At 41.4% G+C, this 24578-nt stretch overlaps 1 protein-coding gene across 1 annotated transcript in view; it reads right to left on the reverse strand.

Annotated features, from left to right (window-relative positions):
• Positions 1-24578, reverse strand: part of TCTN1 (tectonic family member 1) — a 242824-nt gene that overhangs the window by 160419 nt on the left and 57827 nt on the right. Inside the window, exon 6 of the mRNA XM_078667480.1 lies at positions 1182-1288. Within this exon, the coding sequence (XP_078523606.1) occupies positions 1182-1288 (107 nt within the window). The remainder of the gene's footprint in view (positions 1-1181; positions 1289-24578) is intronic.

Here is a 24578-nt window from a genome sequence, read left to right on the forward strand (position 1 = left end):
TTAACTAATAAAAATGTATCAGCGTCAGAGAACGTGTTGAAACATGAAGTACTGGTCAACCGGGTAACCTCACAGTAGTATTTCTTGTGTGCAGAGGATTTTCACATTTAAAATAGCTTTGAAAGTGTCAGCTTTTTTTGGTAAAGCTTGTAGCCTTTAATTTTTAGGTCTCACCTATCAGACAGCACAAGTTGTGCATTTGTGAATAGACCTACTGTTGGCTTACCATTCGCTGGATCCTACCCTTTGCTTATCACTGGTTGGATTTATTGTTACCCTCATTTGCTTGCTTCTTATTCGTTAGCTTGTGTGGGCTTTACTTTCTCTTCTTGTGTTTGTCCCTTTCCCAGAGCAATCCGCATCACTTGTGTTCTACCACTTCAGGCACTACTTTTTTCTTTTTTGTTAATCACTCTGCTGGAGTGCATGTGTTCTCCAGTTGTCTCTCTCATGTACTTCTCTTCCTCACACTGCCATGGTCCGTTTTTCTCGCTCGCTTTCCCCATGTGCTTCTACCCGCGCCCTCCATTATGTGCTCACCCTTTATGTGCTTCTCCCCCACATTGCTTTCTCACCCATGCTACCCCTCAATGTTAACTCTTTCCAGTCCGTCAAAAAGAAAAAAAAAGAAAATATTTATATTAAGAAAATCGTCATGGGAAAAAACTGGAGCATCCCTAGAGAATGGGCCAAGCTCAGGATATTACGCCAGCAGGTTGCTCAGTGCGGCCACGCTCGCCGCTGACACATGTTGTGATCAGAAGGTTACAAGTTTGAGTGCTAGCAAGGATGAATTAGTATCCATCTTGTCAAGTTTCTTAAACAGAGAAACATGTAATACTGTATAAATAACACCTGCAAACACAATTAAGTTGCAAAAGTAAAAGCCGGTTTTTGAACCACGTCAAGCTTATTCATTTTTGCAGAGTTTTGTTTTTATCTTGTACAAATTAAATGGTAATGTCCTGTTATGTTAAATAATGTTGTATTCCCACACAATAATCGTACGGTGCTACAGTCCAGCAGCACTCTACCATCCAGGCCACGTTATCGATAACAAGTAATGTCAATACAAACAAAATATGGATTTCCCATCAACAACAATAACTACATGTTAATTAAACGTGATTTAAAATAAGAACACATTAATCATTTGCTTTCTTATGTACAAGATCACTCACTTCCAAAATGCTAACATTGTAGTACGTAGAAAGAGTAAGAGCTGGAATTGTACAGTTCTCCACGTTTATGTTTCGGCTACACTTTACATCCTGGTTTAACAGAAAACCTGAAAAAGATATGAATAACTATCAAAGAAATAGAAATAAATATTTTAAGACAATGACATTAGCTGTGTGTGTCTGCCAGCGCCTCTGTGTGCGTTTGTGTCTATGTACATGTATATCCGTCTGTCTGAGACAGTGTCAGTGAGACTGTATCTATGGATGTTTCAGTGTGTGAATGTGGGTGTTTCTACATTGGCAATTTGAAATGTAGAGGAAACTTTTGGGTCCTCAGGTCAGTTTTCTTGGTAAACCCCTTTTAATGAACCGCGTTTTCATTTCAGCAATATGTGTAGTATAATTAACACATTGATCTATAGTACTGTTGGGGAGCTCATGATACATTACTACGAAACAAACATTTTTTGACACTTGTGAAAACATAAAGAGGGGAGCGCAGAATTTTTCAAAGCAGGAAATATTACCTTCATGAGATTCTAGATCTTGCCCACTCTCTTTCACAACTGGTAAGGATCTGCCTGCCCCAGCAGGCAGGACTGGGACATTTTTCTCAAAGACACCACCGTTACTTCACATTTTTGTTGTGAGACACCCCTTGCACGAGTCTATCCACACACCTTTGCTGTGTTCTCTACCTTTCTGTCACCATCCTCCCCACACCCTTCCTCCATGCCTTTATCAACCAAAGGTCTGCTGAAGCTCAGCATAGGCCACCAGGGGATGGATTGGTGGATGTAGTGAAGGAGGGACAGCGTGGTCTTGTAATACCATTGAAATGAGATCATTTCACCTTGCTCTCATGTTCGGATCTCCCTTCCTAATACTGGTTATAAATCTCATTTTACAGGCCCACTATGTGAGAAGACACTGCATAGAACATCGTGTCCTGAAGACGCGTCCAGAGAGAGTGGCCCAGTCACTGCCTTACAAATATCTGCGTGAGAGCAGTGAAATGAGTCTTTGAAAGAGCAGCAACACCCCCTGGCCCCTCATTTTCATTCATCACTTTTATTAAAGAAGACTGTTCACCTAGCAACAGTGGCAGTAGCCACATTGCTGCATTGGTTGAAGCACATATATACTGAATACATGATGACACACCCTATAGAGGTCTGTTCTTCCCAGGCAAAATCTGTATCACATGAAGCCATTGGCTAAAATGGTTTACACATTAGAGAGAGTAGGACAAGATTCAATTCCCACTGAGGAGCAGGAGCTCTAATGGGAGGATGGAGACAGAATAGACAATCAGAGAGGAAGGGTATAGTTGGGAATGTTCAAGTATGGTACAATAGCACCAGATAACATTTGTAGGAATGTAGTTAGTTCCCTGTATCAATTAGGTGAGAAATTAAAGACAAAACATCATCCATATCCAAATTCTTCCCCGATGTCCACTAACAGAAAATAAGCCACGTGTTCTCATATTACATGCTGGTGAATTTGTTGTCAACTTTGCTCACATTATATTGCCGACGCAATGACAGTACTAATCAGGTTTGTTCATTTCCGCCTAAATTAGGGGCAGAGGCCATTTCGTCACTGTATTATGCCGATGACACAGTGCTATTGGACCTTATGTCAGTTGGCCCTCAGAGGCAACTGGATGTGGTTTAAGAATATTGTAAGGCTAATGATCTGAGAATAAATACGTCTAAAACTAAAGGAATGGTCTTCTTGAAAAGAATAGTGCAGAACATCAGGCATAGGTGGAGGCTAAGTGGCAATCAAGTAGAGGTGGTAAAAGAATATTGATATTTAGGCCTACCTTTTAGATGGAACCTGAACTTTAAAGGCTCACACAGACTATCAGAAAGCTCGATCTGAGACTATTACAGGTGCTCTACATAGGCTGGATCTCGCTCTGGGGCACACGTTTGTTGAAGTTTTAAGAGAGATCTATAATGCAAAAATTGCAAATTTACTATTGTATGGTTTGGTGGTGTAATGAAACTTGAGGGGGCCTGCCTGCAAAGTACATATCAGGGATCCTCTATACTCTGGACTCAGTTAGCAACTCTCAAACCAGGAGCCTGACACCCTTGCTCAGTGCCGGAGGGGGCATCTTGGAGCTCAGGGGCCCCTCTCGCTCCGCAGGGGCTGTTGTTACGCCACTGGTATGGTTGTTAGGTTTTGTCAGTAAAGAACATGTCATAGCTCAGTTGCAGATCAAATAAATGAATATTAGGAAAAGATGACTTGGTTTGCCTAGAGGCTCTGTGAACAGTGAGGTTGGAGCTGGACCTTAACAATATAACATAAAAATATAAGCAGATCATTATTGGACCAGTCTTTCGAAGTCGGATGAAGTCTCTATGAGGCAAATAATTAAATCAGATCTTTTCGTGAAGGATCCACTCCAATGGGCTGCCAACCTCCAACCTATAAAAGACTCACTCGGTATTTTACCAGGGACATATCTGCAAAGTATGCCTGTACTTCAGCAGAAACAAATAGTAAAACGATTGACAAAAGAAAGCTCTAGGAATAGTGACCTAGAAGACGTGCAAACAAGATATAACCTGCTACACTGAATAGAGTCAGATTAGGGTGGGTTCATCCAGCCATATTTGCTGGAACTGGACAATTCGTGATCTAAAAGGAATTATCATTAGGAAATGGGCATTGAAGGTTAACTGGGATGGGAAGTGGAATTTGGTTAATCAGGTCGGGGAGGATAGCTGCATTTGCTCTTTCTGTGAATATGACTCACTGTCTCTACCTCATGTAATTGTGTTTGCACAATTTTCGATAAAATAAGGAGAGGTTGTTACTCCCTGTGTTTAGAATTTGACAGGTCCGTCATATTAGTGATTTAATTTTAAAATGTAATAATATGAGATTATCCTGTGTAAACAAAACAAGGACCCCCTGATATGGATCAACTTCCTGGGTCAGGGCAAACAATTTGTGTGAATATAATACCCAGGCAAATCTCTAATAAACACTAGCATTGGATGTTGACAGGAAACCATCTTTTACTTACAGTCTAAATATATTTGATAAATGTCTGAACTTATGCATATGCTAGAATGCTGAAATATTTGATCATGTATGTACATTAATGTACAAAAACTTTTTTATCATTGAATTATGTTGTGTAGTAATAATTAAAATGTATCCAATGTGCACAAACGTTTGTTGATCACTTTTATTTCTTTTATTTATTTTTTCCTTATTTGGCAAATGCCATTGTTCATGTGCTAGTGTTTATTAGAGATTTGCCTGGGTATTATATTCACACAAATAATATGAGATTATGTCATGCGGTAGGGAAATTCCTGTCTGGTTTCTGAATGGTTAGTCATTTTGTGTTGTTCATAGTTACAGATGCAGAATCAGAGTGTTGACGAACAATTCTATTTATTCATGAAGTGGGGTTTTTAGTAGCATGATGTATAATCAGTTTTACGGTATATTACAGAACATGATGTATGAACTGTGAATATGCTTCATTGTGTCTACCTCGTAAAATTGTATTTTTCACATGCTTTGATAAAATAAGATGAGGCTATTACTTCCTGTTTTTAGAATTTCACAGTCACGCTGCATTAGTGAACTAATTACAGTAATTAAAAAAAGTAAAAATATGAGATTGTGTCATGCTGTAGGGAAATTCCAGTTTGTGGTTTCTGAATGGCTAGTAGTTTTGAGTTGCTCAGTTACAGATGTATGAACACAGAGTATTGAGTTCCAATCTATTAATTCATGAAATGGGGGTTTTATTACTATGATGCTTTATTAATGTTATGGTACATTATAGAATATAAATTCTTTGTATTGCCTTATTGGCATGATATTAAACTATTAAATAAAGGCTCACAATGGCAATATGTTCTTCCGAGATTTCCAGATGAGCAAAAGCTGCCATTTCAGGAACTGGGTTCATCAATATTAGAGGGAGGGGTGAAGAATCAATCCATTTTATGGTCCAGGAGCTCTGGAAGCTCGGCTAACCTAACATAAGGACGTTGTTCTGTAATACAAGTAAAAGTTCTAAGAACCAACACTGGTGAGACTAAAAAGAGGCAATCAGTGCTGTTGATTCCTGAAGAGTCCAATAAATGGAAGAAAACAAAGAAACGTCCGCAGGCGGTTTTCCATATGGGCTCTGGGGCTACGCCCGCTCTACTATTCTCCTAATCATAGCTGAAAATGTTTTTCCAAGGAAGAACAATACACCGAGGGCAGCACTTAGAAGCACTCAACCTCAGTCGCACGCTCTTCCTGAACCTCCTGTGATGCTGTACATGCGCAGCTATTAGCAGGCAGGTATCATTAATCGCAATTTGCTGGGCTGAGGAGCCCTCAGCTTTGATGGGTGGGAGGTCCCCAGCTTAGCAAAGGTACTGCCTCGTAGGCTAAACTCCACCACCTTACAAAGGTTAGCCCTCAGGACCTTCAGGCTCAGCCTTGTAACGCCAGGGGCTTCACGGCCAGGGACTGTAGCCAAGCCTTTCCACACATTCACACTTTGCCACAGGGTGGGATGATACTGACCTCACCTCACCCTGTGACAAGTTGTGAAAGGGTGGGGTTTGAGGTTGCAGACAGCGAGCTGGGCATTGGAGACTGCGCAGTTCATCAACACAATGTTTGATGATCCCGTGCGGACTTCAGTGTTATGCTTCCCACGCTGCACTTAAAGTACCTCCTGTGCTTGAGAGAAGGTATCTCAGCTTTCTCTTCGTGTTCCTTCTGGTAGTGGAAATCGAGAGAGTCCAAAGAGGAGAAAAATAAAGGAGATCTCCAGATACTTATTATACCAAACAAGCAAGCCGGTAAACCAGACAGACCGGATGAGGTTTCCTTTTGTAGTTGCATCCATGCCCATAGATCCGATTCAGAGGGGAGACTTCTGAAGCCAAAAATTGCTTTATTTTGGCTGCTGCTCACCTGAAATGGTCTCTGTTTTAATAAATGTCAATGGGGGAAATACATTCTCACAATTATATTTTTTAAATCTCTCACTTTGGCCTTCTTAAATGCTGGCATGTACTTTAACGTGGGTGAAATGTTTCATGGCTATCTATGTGTGTCAATGACATGATATATGAATCTTTCACCACATCTGTCTGCAGTCCCAGAGCTAGTTAAAACATGTTACATGAAGTGCACTTTTAGTGTGATTTTAAAACAAGGATGCTTGTAGTAAGCTTCTTTAATTCTGATCCTCTTCGAAGTAGGATATGCTGACAGACATAAAAATGTAATTAAATCCATATTTAGCACCAAGTTTCTTTGGCTTCTTCTCTTTTGTTTATTAAACCTAATGACTTTAATCAGCAGCTTTGTTACCAGACCAGGCCTGAAAAGCCCCAAAATAGCAATCTCACTTTACGCAAAGGCAGCACCGGGCGCATGCATATTAGACTTTCCCTATTCCTACTAGCTCAAAAATGAAATTCTGATGGTTTGATTTCACGCCCCAACACTTGCAGACTTCACCAGAAGCCACTACGCTTCGCCAACCAGTTTAGAGAATTCTGCCATGCTACCACACAGGAGGTAAGAATCGCTGAACACTGACCACTGTTTGCTGTTGCAAAATGATCTTTTTGTAGCGCGCGAAAGGTTCACTATGTGATTGACCTGCCTTTATGAAGCCTGACTCAGTCTGGTTAGAAGTTTAGCTACTACATTCTTTTTCGCATATAAGACTGAAACAAAGAACAGCATCACCAAAAAGGTGGAAAAATTGAGAAGCAAAGTCCTGCATTCCCCGCACAGGAGAAAAACTCAGGAGCTGACTGAGGACAGTTTGTGAAACAGGTGAGAGCAGGGCCCAGGCGTCCCAAGAGAAGGCTATATATAATTCATCATTTTTAGGCGATGTTAATGTAATAGACCCCAGTAATCATGTTTTCATGTTCCGTTGTTCTTCACTGCAGTCATTGTAAGGTGCATCATCATTTGGAAATAGGGTCATTTGCAAATAAAGTGGCCACCATTTCTGCTTATACCAAGTGATGCATGGGTAGGACATGCATTTTTCTTTTGTACTCATCACAACGTGTTACTGGGGTTTCCAGCTCGCTTGTACCACCCCCACCTTCCAATTGTTATTGGTCCATCTATTGTTCTCTTGACCTATTCAGACTTTGACACCCGGTCTTTCAGGCTGATTCTCCAAAAACTTATGTTTTACTATAATTTATTGATTTGTTTCTCTCCCGCCCTTTTTTCGCTAAATCATTTCCTATATTTTAGGCAATTTGGTGGCCGCTTCTGACCTCTAGCTTGCCTCAGAAGTTACAATTGTTCCTTGTCTGTAGGTTTCATTAAGTGTCTCACACGTGTGTGGTGAGCAGGTGTGGTCACACATACCTGGGTCTCCACTTTCATTTGTTTCTCTTTATGAGAACCATCTTACTGAGCTGATCATTCATTAGTCTCCCTCAGAGTATCCCAATGACATCTCAGTCCTCCCCTGTTCTGTTGATCCCATCAAAGGATTTAATTTCCCAGATAGGAATGATGGCTGCGGGAAACCTATTAAAAAGCAGATTTCCCGACCAAGCTTTCCTGAAACCCGATCAGGATTTTCAGTTTCCACTCTCAATCCGAAGGCTCAGGTTTTGAATCCCAATTTGAATCATTGGTCATCAAATTAGCGATATCCTTTACGACAAATGTCTATATGAAATGGAAATGAACTGCTCTTGACACTTGTCTTGAAATTGTCTTCTTGAATCGCCATCTTCTTTTAAAGTGTTTATCAGAGATAGAGCCATTAAAGATGGTGAGGTGTAATGGTATTTCATTTGTGCAATAAAAAATATATACATTGGTCAAATCCTTGTCCCCATTTATATACCAAGTCGCTGAAATAGCAAATGTCAATAATGTAATTATTGCAGGAGAGTCTAATGCTAAGGTCTACCATCATGCCATAAGTCTATTTTCAGATAGAGAAAGGGAAGAAGCACTAAACAATCCGATCTAAATTTTTCCTTCGTCATATACAGAAAATAAAAGAGGGAAACTATTATTAGAACTCTGCAGGGACAATGGGGTTATCATAAACGGAAGATTGGATAAAGATGTGCCAACTCATACTATTCATAGTTGTATAAAAGGTAGTTCAATTATTGATTATGTTATGACATCTTATGACGCATTTGGTTTATTATCTGATCTGAATATAGTTGATACTTCCCAGAGAGACCAAACAAGTTTATAATTTATTATTGATATTGTTCCAGGGGCTATCTCCTGGAATATGAAGGGAGCGAATCCGCACTTCAATGTTTGTAGTGGTAGGGTGCACTGAAATGCACCTAATAAAGAAAATGTAAAGGAACCTTTGACAAATGCCCTAAAGAATATAACATAACTGGGATTAATTTCACTTGATAAATTTGAACAGGAAATCATAAAGTTTGTGGTTAATAGGCCTCTCTCACTGGAACACACATTGGTAATAGAAGAATCTTTAAAGACCCTTGTAAAAAGTTCTAGATTGAATACATTGATTAATAAACTACAAAGACGTCAATTGTTATTTTTTTTAATGAGAGAAGGAAAAAAATCCATTTTCTAAAAAGATGCACAAGATGGAGAGCTCCCCCCCCCCCAAAAAAAAAACAATCTGATAAGATCTGGGTAGAACTTTGTGAGGCAGTAACCCATAAAGATCCTAGGCGTTTCTGGGGAATTTCTGCATTGACTAGTCGGAATGGTTTAATTTAAAAACAATTGTACAATTTCATGTGAGAGTGGTTAAAATAAAATTTTAGTCTTTATGTTGCTAATTCCTTGCATGAAGTGAGTTTTTCTCCTTCTGATCTCCCCTTTGTTGAGGGAGAAAGTTCTTACACTTCGTCTCAAGAACAGATTAAGGACAATATTCATCAAGCCAGAGTCTCAGGTGCTAGAGGCACCAATCAAGTACCTATTACTATTATAAAGTCGGAAGAAGATCTGTGGTCAAACTACTTAGCACCCTTTGTTTAAATATTGTTATCTAACTGGAAAAGTACCAACCCCATTTAGGAGTAGTATCATCCTTTCATTACATAAGAAAGGCTCATCCTGTCAACCTAGTAATTATAGGAAGATAACGCTGCTTCATCTCATTGGGGAAATATTTTCCAAGAGCATTTTAAATCATCTGCAAAGGTGGGCCGATGATAAAATCATTGTCCCGATGGAGCAAGTTGAATTTAAATCAAATAGTTCAACCCTTGACAATATTGTAGCTCTACAAATGATCTTAGAGAAATATACATCAATGCAGTGTATGGCAAACTACATGGCCTATATTGATTTTGCAACTGCTTTTGACCACGTGGACAGGCCCATGCTGCTGCGAAAGTGCAGAAACTTGAATATACCTGAGATTTTGCTGATAATTGTCAAACTTCATTCTTCCACTTGGTGCCATGTTTTGCTTGGAGGTGACCATTAGCTATCCGTTAAATTTGAACACAAACACTTTAGATTTATGATTAGCATGAAGCACTGAACGAAATGGGAGGGATTGCCACAAAGGTAGGCCATGGAAATGTGGCTTCACTAATATAAGCAGACGATATTGTGCTTTTGGATCTCACTCCCAAAGGCTTTCAAAAACAGTTGGATTGTATGCAAAAATATGCTGATAACCATTATTTGAAAATTAATACCAAAAAATAATGACTTTTCATTATAAGAGCTGTAGAAAGAATACAAAATATAAATGTTGTTTAGGGAATGATGAAATGCAAGTTGTTAATACATATCCTTATTTAGGAAAAATGTTTTACGCCAATTTCTAAGACAAGGAGCATAGTTTACACCTGTTAAGTAAAGGAATGGCTCATCCATAGACGCTTTTGTCGTTTTATGGAGCAACAGGTCGAAGACCTTTTAAATCAACTTTGTTTGGTATATCATACAAACGTTCCCCACACACTATATGTATATGCCATAAAAAGTATGGGTATAAAGTATTAAAGAACAAGTTACTTACCTTTGGTATCTCCTTAGCTTACTATCTAGCCACACATTCCTTACCTTAGAATTATACCCAGGAGTCAGACTGGATCCAGAAATGTTTCACGAGCAGTAACCCTGTGCGCAGGTTGGTGGGTGTTGTTCGGTTACACGTGGCATCATCGACATCATCCACGCAGGAAGTGACATGTGTGATGGCTATATAAGTGCCACCCCAGTGCACTGATGTCAGTTTCTTTTCTCTGCTTTCTATGCCAGAAGTGTGGAGCCATGAAAAACACTGACTATTGGTGTGTGAAACTAGAGCCATAAAAGGGGGAGCAAACCTTAACTCTAAAACCTGATCGCAGAGCGGGGAGGATTGGTGAGTTGGTAAGGAATCTGCAGCTAGATAGAGTCTTTACTACATAAGGCGTTACCGAAGGTAAGTAACTTGTTAATCTGACAGAGACTTCTAGCCGCAGATTCCTTACCTTAGAATAGATACCCAAGCAATACCTTCTTTTTTTTCTTTTTATATATTTATTGGCATTTGTAAGTCATAACGCACTTTTGATAGTTTCAGGGAAAAAATAACATCAGGGTAAATCCCCACACTTATTTGTTAATGTTTTACAGGAGAAAAGCACCCCGCTTAATACATTCATACATTTTCAATTTGTTCCTCATTTAGCTTTCTTTACATCATATGCCATTATAACCCTCAGAACTCCCACCCCTCCCTTCCTCCCTCCCTCCGTGTTCTTGTGTCAGTGTTAGTCCTGTCCTACTATACCTAGGGGGTGTCGATTATTCTTTTATTGATCTTTTCTCTTGTCAGTCTTCGTTTACTGTATAGACTCAAGTGTACCAATCGTCACCTTACGTTACACTTTATCAGCTGTCTCAGGCATCTGGGGGCTTCGCACATCTGTTATCATAGCTGTCCATGCCCCAAGATCATCTTCGTGTTTGTCATCTCCTCAGATCTGTTTCACGCCGACCTTCTCCGCGGTTGCCCACTTGCACACATCCTTCGTCAATGCATCAGTTCTTAGAGGAGTGGGGCTTAACCAAGCTATGGCAATTTGTTGTTTTGCCAACACTAACCCCAAAAGTACAAACTGTCTACTTAATTTCAAACATGATGTAAACCAGAAAGTCCTGCAAGAGCAAAAACGGGCAAAGTGCCCATCCCGATGGACTGGACTATCCAGGCAGTACTGCTTGGTCAACATGTGGAGCAAGGCCCATGTTTCCACCTGGCAGATATCCAGGACCACAATGCCTCATGCTGATTGCAGTGGTCGCAGCCTTTGCTCTAGTGGACTGAGCATGCAAGCCTTCTGTGGGCTGCTTCTTGCCAAAGCATAGCAGATCTTAATACAGAGTATGATCCATCAAGAGATGATTAGTTTCCTGCACAGCCTTCTCTTTCATGGCCCGGCACACCTCACAAAAAGTTAATCTTCCACCTAGAACGGTTTTGTGTGGTCAGGGTAGACAACGCTCTTTTTGGGCCCAGCTGGTGGAGTCTCTCCTTTTCTTTACAGGGATGAGGCGGAGCATAAAAGGTAGGTAAAGTGATGGACTGGCCTACGTGGAGGGTGACTACCTTCGGCAAGAAGGAAGCTCAAATGTGAAGGAGCAGCTTGTCTGGGAAGGAAACACATATGAGAGCTGAGATTCAATGCCTGCAGTTCACTGACCCTCTGGGAAGATGTAATTGCTACCAGGAAGGCAGTCTTGATGGTGAGAAGCCTAAGATGGCAGGTAATATGGAGCGGTTCGAAGGTAGTGCACATCAGGAAAGTAAGAACCAAATTAAGGTCCCATTGAGGCATAATAAATGGAGTCAGTGGAAACGTGCCCGAAAACCTCTACGGAACCTATTTACAAAAGGGGACTTGAAGAGGGTAGGTTGATCTGGTAGCCGCAGGAAAGTGGAGGCGGCAGGTAAGTAACCCTTTAAGGTGACAAATGAAGAGCCCTGCTACATGAGGGTAAGGATAAACAACAAGACCCGCAAATGAAGGGCAGATAAGGGGTCAACCTGTTTGGCTGTGCTACATGCCACAAACTTGTGCCCAACGGCCGGCGCATACCGTCTTGATGGAGGGAAGTTGAGCTGCCAAGATAACATGACAGACTTTGGGCAGAAAGTCGATAGCAGTCAATTGTCACCCCTCAATCTCCACGCATGGAGGAGGATAGTTGATGGGTTTGGGTGCTGAACCCTCCCCTGCTGCTGCTGTAACAGAAGAACCTAAAGGGGCAGCCTAATCGCAGGACCGATGGTCATGCTCAACAGCAGCCTTATTAGAAGACTGATGGTAATGCTCCTGAGCCCAGTCAGGAGCCACAAGCAGGACTTGGGCCCAGATATTCCAGATCTTCTTGAGAACTCTGGGCAGGAGTGGTATGGGCGGAAAGGCGTTCATCAGGCTAGAGCTCCACTGGAGACAAAAAGTGTCTCCGAGTGAGTGCAGCCTTGTAAACTCCAGTGCGCAGAAGTGCTGACATTGAGCGCTCTTGGCGGTGGCCAACACATCTAACCAAGGTTCTCGCCACTGCTGAAAGAGACCTTGCACCACCTCCAGATGGAGGTGCCATTTGTGATCTGCTAAGCATCCTCGGCTGAGCTCATCAGCTCTGGTGTTCAGAGATCCTGCAAAGTGTTGAACCACCAGGGAAATGCCCAGACATTCCAGCCAAGTCCAAGAAATAGGGCCACTTGCCATAGGGTACACAGCACTACCCACCCTGTTCATTGCAGTACTACATGGCAATAGTGTTGTCCATGAACACCTGCACAAGCCTTCCCCAGATGGAGGGTAAAAAGGTTTTCAATGGCAGTCGGACGGCTTGGAGCTCCAACAGGTTAATGAGGATTATGGATTCCGCTGGAGACAGACCAGAGTCCTCTGATTTCCACCTCTCCCAGCTAACAGCCTGGCCCAGGAGTGACACATCTGTCACTACTGTTAGATCTGGTTGGAGAAGAAAGCGGGGTCCGCCACTGACCCAATTGCGTGGTTCATTAACCAACACAGCAGATCTTTTACAGTGCCCTCCAAGATCTGGACCATGTCGGTGTGACTCGCCTGATGCTGCACCCACTTTAAATTTAGGTCCCACTGCAGAGCCTGCATATGCCAGTGGGTATGTGTCACAGGCAGGATGCAGGTGGCCATAATGCCCAACAGTCTTAGAGTAGCTCTCACCGAAATCTAGGAAAGAGGCTGGAACATTGGTACCATATCCTGAACTAGGCGTTTGTGAAGATATGCCCAAAACTGAACTGTGTTCTGAACAGCTCAGATGAAAGGAAGAATCTGAGAAGGGGTCAGGTGTGACTTCAGCATGTTGATAGTGAACCCCAGTGAGTGCAAGAGGTCCGCCGTAGTTTGGAGGTGGGAGAAAACTGCCTGGGGCGAGCCTGCCTTCGACAGCCAGTCGTGAAGCTTGGGGAAGGCTGGCACCCCCCAGCAGATGAGCTTCAACCACCGCCATCACCTTGGTGAACACCCGAGGGGTGCTTGTAAGACCAGATGGGAGCATGGTAAACTGGAAGTGCTAGTGGCCTACAGTGAACCGCAGGTAATGTCTGTGGGCAGGCAGGCCAGGGATTTTTGAAGAGGGCATTCTGCATGTCCAACATTACCATTCACAGTCTACTGGGTCCAAGGCTGATAGGACTTGAGGGAACGTGAGCATTTTCAATTTTTTCCTTCTTCAGGAAGAAATTGAGAGGGTACAGGTCTAGGATTGGACAAAGTCCTCCATCTTTCTCTGGCACCAGAAAGTAGTGGGAATAGCACCATGACCCACGTCTGATGCCATCAGGCTCTCTATGGCTCCTTTGCCCAAAGGAGTCGCTATTTACTGGGCGAGTAGGGATATGTGGTTCTCCGTCAGCCTGTTGCAAGTAGGTGGCATGGGTGGAGGGGTAGACACAAAGAGAAGGGAGTAACCTCTTCAGACCATCTGGAGAACCCAGAGGTCGGATTGTATTGACCTCCAGTGGTGTAGGAGATGGTTATCCAGCCTTTCACTGGGTGCCCATGATGTTCTGAGGGCAACCTAAATAGACCTGGAAGCTCCGACTGCCGGTGGAGTGGTGGACTGGCCTGACTTCTGTCTACCTGACCCACGAGGCAGGTGGGTGACAAGTCCTTGGGGCTAGGAAGCTTGCATGCCATGGTGGCTGTGCAGGTAGAGATGCAGCTAGAAGCCCCTTCTGTGGCCCAAAAGGAGCAATAGGCTAACTGGGGGTGGTGAGGAGGGGCTATGTATATGGCCAAGCACCTGGCCATAGCTCTGCTGTCCTTGAAGTGCTCTAGCGCTTAGTCTGCCTTGTCTCCGAATTGACGAGAGCCAACAAAAGGCATGTCCATGACATCCCCTGACAAACCAGCCATTCTCAACCAGGTATGGTACCTTAGGGCCACCAACGATGAAACCGCTCTGCCCAGTAAGTCAGTCGTATCCAGTCCACAGCGAATGGCGAATTTAGCGGTGTCCCCACTGCTTGTGAGAGAATGGCTCGAGCTTCCTCTGAGACCATAGGCAGCTAATGCGTAACCAAGGCCCAGAGTGAGTGGGAGTATTGGCCCAAAAGGTATGTGGTGTTCACCGACAGCAGTGACAGGCTGGAAGAAGAGAACATCTTGTTGCCCAAGGTATCCAGCCTCTTGGATTCAATTTTTACAAAGCTTTTTAACTTTGTATTGATTATGTGCTTCTTAAAACAAATGATGGAGCGTGGATCTGGAAGTAGATCTAAATCTTAATAAAATAAATAGAAATTGAGCTGCCCTGCTCCCTAAATCATTTATCTGAGAAACAGATTTCCTGCAATAACATGCCTCCATATTTTGACCACACAGGAACACAACAAAACCTGTAAACACTGTACTATTGTAACTACATACACGTTAATATTTAAAACCATCATAATGGAAAGGAGCACTGTTGTACTTCCCTAGGGCCTGTCACCTTTTACCATTTAAAAATAAAATGTACAAGTGTCCTTTGTCACTTCCATTTGTTGGATGCTTTGAGTTTTCATGCTTACGTCCCTTACTAAAATTGCTTTACAGTTTAGTATCAATTAAGTAGGTTTATCAGATGTTTTGCTTTATTACAGGTTGATAGTGCACCAATTCTTACTATATTGTGTAGCAATAGTGAGAATTGTAACTTGAAGGAAATCTGAGTACATATGCAACAGAAGTTGTATGCTAAAGAATGCATTTTAGATAACTAATTACGAGTAAGGCTCCCTGTTTTCCGTTTTTACTGATTTTTACAGATAATTACAGACAGAAAATCATTAATTTTCTTGTCTGTATTTATTTTTAAATGTGATAAAAAACTGAATTTGGAGGCTTTTTGTATGAATCTTAATATAATTTGCCAATACCTGTGTGGATTGATAGGTAAGGGGGTTAAAAAAGAAAGGAATTTTAGTAAAGAGGCTTAACCGCATGCGCGCTAAGCGTTTTCCCGCTGTGCGCTACGTTTTCAAAAAACCCGCGGTTCATGACGAGCTCAGCTCGTCATGAGCGTACGAGAGGCGTAACTCATGACGAGCTGAGCTCGTCATGAGCGTCGAAGGGGTTAAAAAGCAGTAGCTATGCACAAGACTGATACTGAAATGTGCATATTTTCATATAAGTGCATTGATTTATCTTTTGAGGGTGTTGATATCACTGAAACCAGGCAGGCATTTAAGTATGACTGCATATTTATTTGTTAAATAAATGTGGAAATGTACCAGTTTAAGCTTTACTTTTTTCCCAAACCCATAATAAATATGGATAAATACAGATAAAGATGTCAAGAAAAACAAATGGATAAATACAGACGGAAATTAAAAAAATAAATACCATAAAACCAGGAGCCCTAATCACGAGGTCTGGCCATTTGATAATTATCAGAAAAGAGTATTCAAGTCTGACATCTTCAGATTTTTCTTGGGAGCTTCAAGCGTGCTACATGCTACAGACCTCTTAGATGAGGTCATGTTACAGCTCAGCTGGCCTTAAGTGGGCTTTTCACTGCTTGGAATGCTAAACAGATAACTATGCCTATTTGAAAGCGCAGCAGTTGATTGAAAACAACTTTATTACGTAAAGAGACCACATGAGAAACTCATATGGACACTTGGGTGCAAAGAGAAATTTAGACAGAGGTTCCAAGAGGAACACTTTTTCACTACAGGCTGGTTTTATCACTCAATACTCTGATTTAATTAACACTATCTAAACACTATCTAATATGCTGCAATTCAAAACGTTCACCTTCATCAAACTAATATTTAAAACCATCATAATGGAAAGGAACACTGTTGTACTTCCCTAGGGCCTGTCACCTTTTACCATTTAAAAATAAAATGTACAGGTGTCCTTTGTCACTTCCATTTGTTGGATGCTTTGAGTTTTCATGCTTACGTCCCTTACTAAAATTGCATTACAGTTTAGTATCAATTAAATAGGTTTATCAGATGTTTTGCTATATTACAGGTTGATAGTGCACCAATTCTTACTATATTGTGTAGCAATAGTGAGAATTATAACTTGAAGGAAATCTGAGTACATATGCAACAGAACTTGCATGCTAAAGAATGCATTTTAGATAACTAACTACGAGTAAGGCTCCCTGTTTTCCGTTTTTACTGATTTTTACAGATAATTACAGACAGAAAATCATTAATTTTCTTGTCTGTATTTATTTTTAAATGTGATAAAAAACTGAATTTGGAGGCTTTTTGTATGAATCTTAATACAATTTGCCATGACTGCCGGGCCAATACCTGTGTGGATTGATAGGTAAGGGGGTTAAAAAAGAAAGGAATTTTAGTAAAGAGGCTTAACCGCATGCGCGCTAAGCGTTTTCCCGCTGTGCGCTACGTTTTTCAAAAACCCGCGGTTCATGACGAGCTCAGCTCGTCATGAGCGTACGAGAGGCGTAACTCATGACGAGCTGAGCTCGTCATGAGCGTCGAAGGGGTTAAACAGCAGTAGCACAAGACTGATATTGAAATGTGCATATTTTCATATAAGTGCATTGATTTATCTTTTGAGGGTGTTGATATCACTGAAACCAGGCAGGCATTTAAGTATGACTGCATATTTATTTGTTAAATAAATGTGGAAATGTACCAGTTTAAGCTTTACTTTTTTCCCAAACCCATAATAAATATGGATAAATACAGATAAAGATGTCAGGAAAAAAAATGGATAAATACAGACGGAAATTAAAAAAATAAATACCATAAAACCAGGAGCCCTAATCACGAGGTCTGGCCATTTCATAATTATCAGAAAAGAGTATTCAAGTCTGACATCTTCAGATTTTTCTTGGGAGCTTCAAGCGTGCTACATGCTACAGACCTCTTAGATGAGGTCATGGGACAGCTCAGCTGGCCTTAAGTGGGCTTTTCACTGCTTGGAATGCTAAACAGATAACTATGCCTATTTGAAAGCGCAGCAGTTGATTGAAAACAAATTTATTACGTAAAGAGGCCACATGAGAAACTCATATGGACACTTGGGTGCAAAGAGAAATTTAGACAGAGGTTCCAAGGGGAACACTTTTTCACTACAGGCTGGTTTTATCACTCAATACTCTGATTTAATTAACACTATCTAAACACTATCTAATATGCTGCAATTCAAAACGTTCACCTTCATCAAACTTTATTACTCTGGTAAATAGCCCCCTTGTTGGGCGTTGCAGTGCCAGCCCAACGAGGAGCCGCCCGATGATGAACCATGCCACCGTGATTGAGAGCTCGTGCTCCACTAGTAGAGTGGAAATTCCTATAGGGTTTCAACAACATAAAACATGGTTTTGAGGACAGTTACCACGTGTAGTGGAATCTGTAAGAATGGGTTCTTTGGGACTTCCGTGCACTATGTTGCAAGAATCAGCTGTTTGAATCCCTCATCTTCAAGCAAGAAACTTGAATGCACCAGAACTATGACATTTATTAAATAAATTGGTGACTATATGTACACACAATTATGAGAATAAGTGGTACAGATGATGGGGACTGGTATGTTAGTTCCTACTGCCGCACAGGCACCTGCTCCAATGCAATTAGTCCAAAAACTATAAATAAAGTTATGAGTAAAGCGCTCTCTAAGCGACATGAAATTCCATTTTTGAGTGCTTGCAAAAATAATCAATTAGAAAAGGTTTATTCTCACATGACACCCCAAGATAAGCATACAATAGTGGCCTTGAGCTCCTTTTGGTATGCTACCACCCATATAGGAATATAGCAAATGGGGAACACTGTTTCCAACCATGTATACTACTACGCATGCCACCTCCTCTTTGGCAGTATAATCGGAGGTATTGACACAAATACACACGGAACATGGAGCCACGCTGGCGGCTAATTTGTGAATGCCGTTGATTGGTAACTTTGAAATGATCTCTTTAATGGTTCTTAGCAATGCTTGGGAGGAGACAGCTTTATGAGCTGTACACCATTACCTAGCTGCTGCTCCAGTACAAGATTGTGACCTCCCTAAAATGATCTTGGAAGCAAACCCCTGTAGGTCGAGGTACCTTGGGTACATGTGCCTCATAACTGAACATTAGCATGAAAAGTCAAAAAAGGAGAAAGCTCCGAAACCCACGAAAAAGCAGAAAGATAAACAGAAAACCAGGACTGGATCTCATCGTCACTAACAGCCTGGAAGGGGAGGATAGCATTTGCGAGACCATGAGTGAATTAAAAAGCCAGATCGATATTATTATACTGATAACCTTCCTTGCTGTTCTCCAAAGGATTCTGGAGAGATTTGACGAACAGAAAGGAGTGGACGAACCGTGTACCGCAGTAAAGATGAGCAGGTCAGAACCAAGAGCAAGGAAGAACAACCATGTGACTTTGAGATTAGGGTACAGAAAGAAGAGACTCTTCTAAAAGGGGTTATAAGATAGAAATACAGAAAAAGGTGTTTTTATATTACGCTCCAGAGTCATACTTCTTGCATGCTTATGACATCATCCTGGCTGAGGATGACTGGTCTCCATCCTTTGTAAAGAATACACCTTGTGAGGAGGAAGTTATACTGGAACTATTTTCCTCTTTATTACCCGAGGATCTCAGGGTAAACGATACACGTGAGTAGGATTGAGATACTGATTTAAAACAAGCTCCTGCATTGTATAGAAATCAATTGGTACTGCATAAGGGCTCTGTACCACACGTGATTCTCCTGTGGAGTGAAGCAGAGGTGCAGGCTAAATATACTTTCAAGCCATAGGCGAAGTGCAATATAAGGGTCATCTTGGATCAAATGTAGAAACAGGATGTGATAGTACCTTGCCACTTGACCAAAAACACTCCTGTTTTTTTAGTATCTTTTTCGAGACACCTTCACAAACGCAAAGTCCATCCGCCGCTTTTCCGCTGGTCGGCAATCGTTCCGATTGCCGGCCGGGAGGTGCTGGGCCAGTAATATGGTGGTGGTGCCTAGCAGGTACCGCCAGCCATATAATGATGTGGGTGGTATACTGGCCCTTCCATGGTGGTGCCGCCACCATAGAAGGGCTGGCGGGGATTGGCTTAGGGGGCTTTGAGGCATGGCAGGCCCCCGGGAGGGTTTTCACTTGGGGGGTACCCATGGTACCTCCATGTAGTTCCCTGCACCAAGTTGCAGACGCCGTGTGGTCCCTGCCACGTGGTGCAGGGAAATGCTGTGCATGCCCTTTTACTATTGCAGAAGGTGCTGCAGCCAGCAGCACCGTCCGCAATGGTAAAAGGCCAGGATGCGGCTGCCATTATAGCGGGCGCATCCTAATTGGGCTGGCGGGACCGCCACACGTCTAGCGGTCAGTCACATCATGCAGGAAACTTACTTCCAGCCTCCCATCATAATGAGCCCCTTAGTTAGGAAAAAAATACAAATGCTCTCGATATTTCAAATAGATTTGTCAGTCAAAATACAGTGCGTTAATCAAAGTATCTTGATCTGTGGAATCCAATATGCCTATACGAGACTGACACCAGTGTACTAGAATAGCCCTGGGCATTTTGTAACAAGAATTATGGAGGTCTTACAAGAAGATCCTAAAGTGTTGTTGTTCATCGATTACATACATCACAGAAGACTTAAAAGAGCACTTAAGTAGGCTGGACAGAACAAATATAAATCTAAGATTGCATATCTCGAATGTGATCTTTTGAGGATCTGAATTACTCATGATGGTAAAGGCCAGGCAGCGGACTTCTCAAAGAAGTGTGCAACATTACTACCTCCAAATACACCAAGAAAGTTGCAGGCCAACACGGATTTCTTGAACTTTGGAAGTGCTTACTTGCCACATTATGCTGAAAGAATGAAGCCCTTTTATGAAATGATAGCTCCGATATTTTCTGAAAATAACTGGACAAAAACAAATCCTGCTGTTTTACGTGGACTGCAGGTAAATATGTTACAAACAAAATATCTTGAGCTACAGGAATACAAGAAATCCTAGCAGTTAGGGTTGGTCCTAGCACTTCAGGCAACATATACGTAGCTTACAAATCTTGTATTTGACTGCTGCGGAATGATTCACTCGAACTACAAAAATCAGGAGTTCAAAGGGCCATTTTGAAAGGAGTGTCTTCTGGCACAGGGAATGTAATTATCATAGTACCTTCTATACTTACACTTGAGGGAGTTATTAAAAGTGAGCATCCCAAATACGAATGCTTTACAGTTGTACTGGATGTAATGGGCCTTGATTCAAAATTCAAATGATATAAAATTAGAGTATGATCCTACACTCTGAATGCAGGACTTACTACAGTATGTGCAAGCAATACCACAAATTCCATACTTATTACCCATACAGAAGTATAAATGTGCATTCTATACAGCCAGGTCTGTGCAGTCTGCAATTGGAACAAAACAGAAATATTCGGTGGGCTACAACGCAATGTAGAGAGGTTCTGAAAATGGTGACTTAAAAACGCTATGCACTCACAGTAAAGATTTAGGTAACTTCACTCCACGAATAGCCGAATTTAATACCCTTTTATTTGCCCTTCAGATCCATCAGTTCCCACACTTCTAGTGTTGGATTTGGCAATCTGTGTACCAGGCTACAAAATGGATTTGCCACATTGGTGCCTAAATAGATTCAGAGATTTCAAAGGCACATGGATAAAGGTAAAAATCTCAGTAAATGTTTAATAGAACTTGAATGATATTTGTGCATTTCACTAATCACTAGGTCTGCCCTATTCATAATGATCAGAAAATGGTATTTAAGTCTGATGCAAAAGATTGTAATGGAGAGACACCTTAAGATTGTACTGGAAGCTTCGAACAAGATGCATGTGACAGACATCTTAGAAGAAGGCAATGGGATGGCACAGTTAGTCTTTTCTATGCTTTTCACCACCTGAAATGACGTAACAGAGCCAAACTATGGTTTCCTCAAATCACAGAAGCAGACTAAAAACAACTTTATTGTGCACCAAATGTAGGTGTTTTAAAGGCCATCTGGAAAACTTGTATGGGTACTTTGGTGCTAAGAAAGAATTAGCTAAAGGTTAGCAAGAGAGGGGTTTCTACCATTACCTGGTTTCATCACTCAATGCATTGGTTTACTGAACACTATCTAAACACCTTCTAATATGTTGCAATTCTTATTTAATAGCCTGTACTATTTTAACCATTGTGTTTATTTTGTTGTAGTAACACCTATTCATGTAATCTGCGCTAGGTTCGGGCATTGATTACTAATAAATCATTTTAATATTCATAGTGTGTGTTCATCCATAGAGAAGAGAGGCTCTGGAAGTCACTAATAAATAATCCTATAGTCTCACAGAACCGATTGTGCCCCTAGACACATCAAATCCAAGTAGGTTGTAGGAGGTACATAGGTTACAATCCATTCAACTTCCATGTCTAAAATTGGCCTGTATTTACTGAGAAACCTGCAAAAATGTATCTCATTCATACATGTGCAATTATCATTAACTCATACACTGATAACATTAGCACCCTCAAGATGTGTGGTTATCAGAGTCTTCAGCTTAAGCTTACAAAAGGCCTTCTATAAAAGAGAAACTATATGAGCAGTTATTAGCTAAAACTCGATTTGAGTGTAACAGAGACTCTTGTGGTGTGACATATCAAAAATACCTGGTCCCCAACATTCCAGCTAGGTAAGGGAGAATGTGTTGGGCCAGTTGAGAGTTTGTCCACAACCAGATTTAGGCAAGTAGTTTACTTTCTGTCTGTTCTACGTTCAATCGCTTTTCCAGCTTTCACGTAATTAAAGTATGTTAAAAGCAGTCATAGTTATCAACAGCTCATGCTTGAACTATGCCAATTCCTTTTATTTCTATGCACTAAGCTATGTTATCACAAAATACAGCTTATTCAAAAAGCTGTTGCAAGGCTTCTTCTGAATGTGAGTACATTTCATCTCTTGAACGTCTAAGGCCTACGAATATGTCAGTGTGTTATGTTTAACATTTCGTGCTTTATCCATCACACTGTCTATGACATTGGCCTTTCTTTTAATCAAAACAAGATCCAATGCTGCTCTCTAGTCCATCCCTTACATTGTTGAGTGCTACATCTATTATTTAGTAGTCCTCGAACCAATAGTCAAAGGCCGGGTGAAAAAGCCAACTGAATGCCAATACTCTCTGTGGAATAGTAAACAAGCACTTGCAATGCAATAGGTCTCGCATTTACAAGAGTTTGAGCTATTGGCATTGTAGATTACAATGCTTTTTATTTATGTGTTTATTTATTTTAAAACAGGTAAATAAAAAGCATTGTAATTTACAATGCCAATAGCTTAAAGTCTCACAAATGCGAGACCTATTGCATTGCACTATAAAAAAATTTTTTTAAAGCGTTAGGAGAGAGCGTGTCCAAAGCGATTTGTGAAAATGTGCTTAGAGGCTGTAATTAAAGCCCTAAGTAACAATATATATATATAGCAGGGGGTGTCGCCATAGGTTGTTACGAAATGAGACAAGGCGGTACTAAGAAGGGACTACTAAGCCTATTGACCAATGAACAGCCACAGTTTACAGTGGACAATGACACAAGTCAATGAAAAATATGGGCTGATAGTGGGCGGAGCTTCAAGTCCCTACCTGAATACAGAATGCCTTGCAGAGCAGCGCATGTGCTGCACAGGTTCGACCTAAGAACCAGAAGAATCAGAAGAAACAGGGGTGACCCTTCAATGAAATGCATTTTCCTACAGGTGGCCTCTGCAGTGCATCAGCATTTCCCACTGTTTAATTAGAAACTTGTTCATAAATTGTAAAACAAAACTAAACATTCAAACTGCACACAGGGCCCACTGTTAGCAGACTATAACAGGAGAAGCTTTAAACAATGCTGTGCTTAGCCAAAGCTCCTTGTGTAGTAGTCTATGTGAAAAAGGAAGCCCTGAACATTCTAAATAGAATCAGGGCAAAGTGTTCACTCAACATTGCAGAAGTAGTTTAAAAAATGTCTGAGAATAACCACTTTGTGTTGTACGCACTGCTTTATTCACCAAAACTACACTTTCTAACTGCTATCAGGGCCCACTGTTAGCTCTGCCTTGCTAGCAGCTTCAACAACCTCTGATTTCTATAGCCAGAATGTGCTTTTTAAGCAAAACATGTTTTATGAGGAGCCCTGTTTTGTAACTACACAATTAAATACTTTTCTCTTATTAGTAGCACAACTAAAGAATTAAAGCATGTATTTTATTTACTGCTTGAAATAAACATTTACGTGTTTGAAAATTATGCAATGTTGTCATGCTCTTTGCACCAAAGTAAGCATGCAATACAAAACATACATGATGAGTAACTTGTGCAATACGTTCCTATACTGCCATTTGGAGGAGAGGGTGTCTGGTGACATTCACAATGCCACTGCAAATGCTGGATGGTGATACACAGGACCATAGCACATTGATGCCTGTTTTGTGAGATAGATAGATAGATAGATAGATAGATAAATAGATAGATAGATAGATAGATAGATAGATAGATAGATAGATCACAAGGAATGAGACAGAGGAGAGAAAAACTCAGATACAGATGGAAATACAGCGAGAGAGGCTCACAGAGAGTCTTAAAAAAGGACACATTTTAATAGTAGTCCCTAGAACAGAAGGACACTTAAGGGAACTACTTTCCATGTGGATGAGCTCCTTGTGGAAGGGAAGAATGCCTTCAATTGTTTTGGGGTGGGGGTGGCCTCCCAATGACCCTCCGCTCTTACCTGCGGCTGTTGCAGGGGCAGCTGCCACAGGAAACGCCAGCACGCACACACCCCCCCCCCCCGTTCTTTCATACGGCCGTTGCGGGCAGCCAGCGCAGGAGCCGCCACAGGCGGCAAAAGTTCTAGCTACGCCGCTGAAGCGAACTGACCCAGT

The sequence above is a fragment of the Lissotriton helveticus genome, chromosome 11 (genome assembly GCF_964261635.1).
Source record: "Lissotriton helveticus chromosome 11, aLisHel1.1, whole genome shotgun sequence".
In the NCBI taxonomy this organism is placed as follows: domain Eukaryota; kingdom Metazoa; phylum Chordata; class Amphibia; order Caudata; family Salamandridae; genus Lissotriton; species Lissotriton helveticus.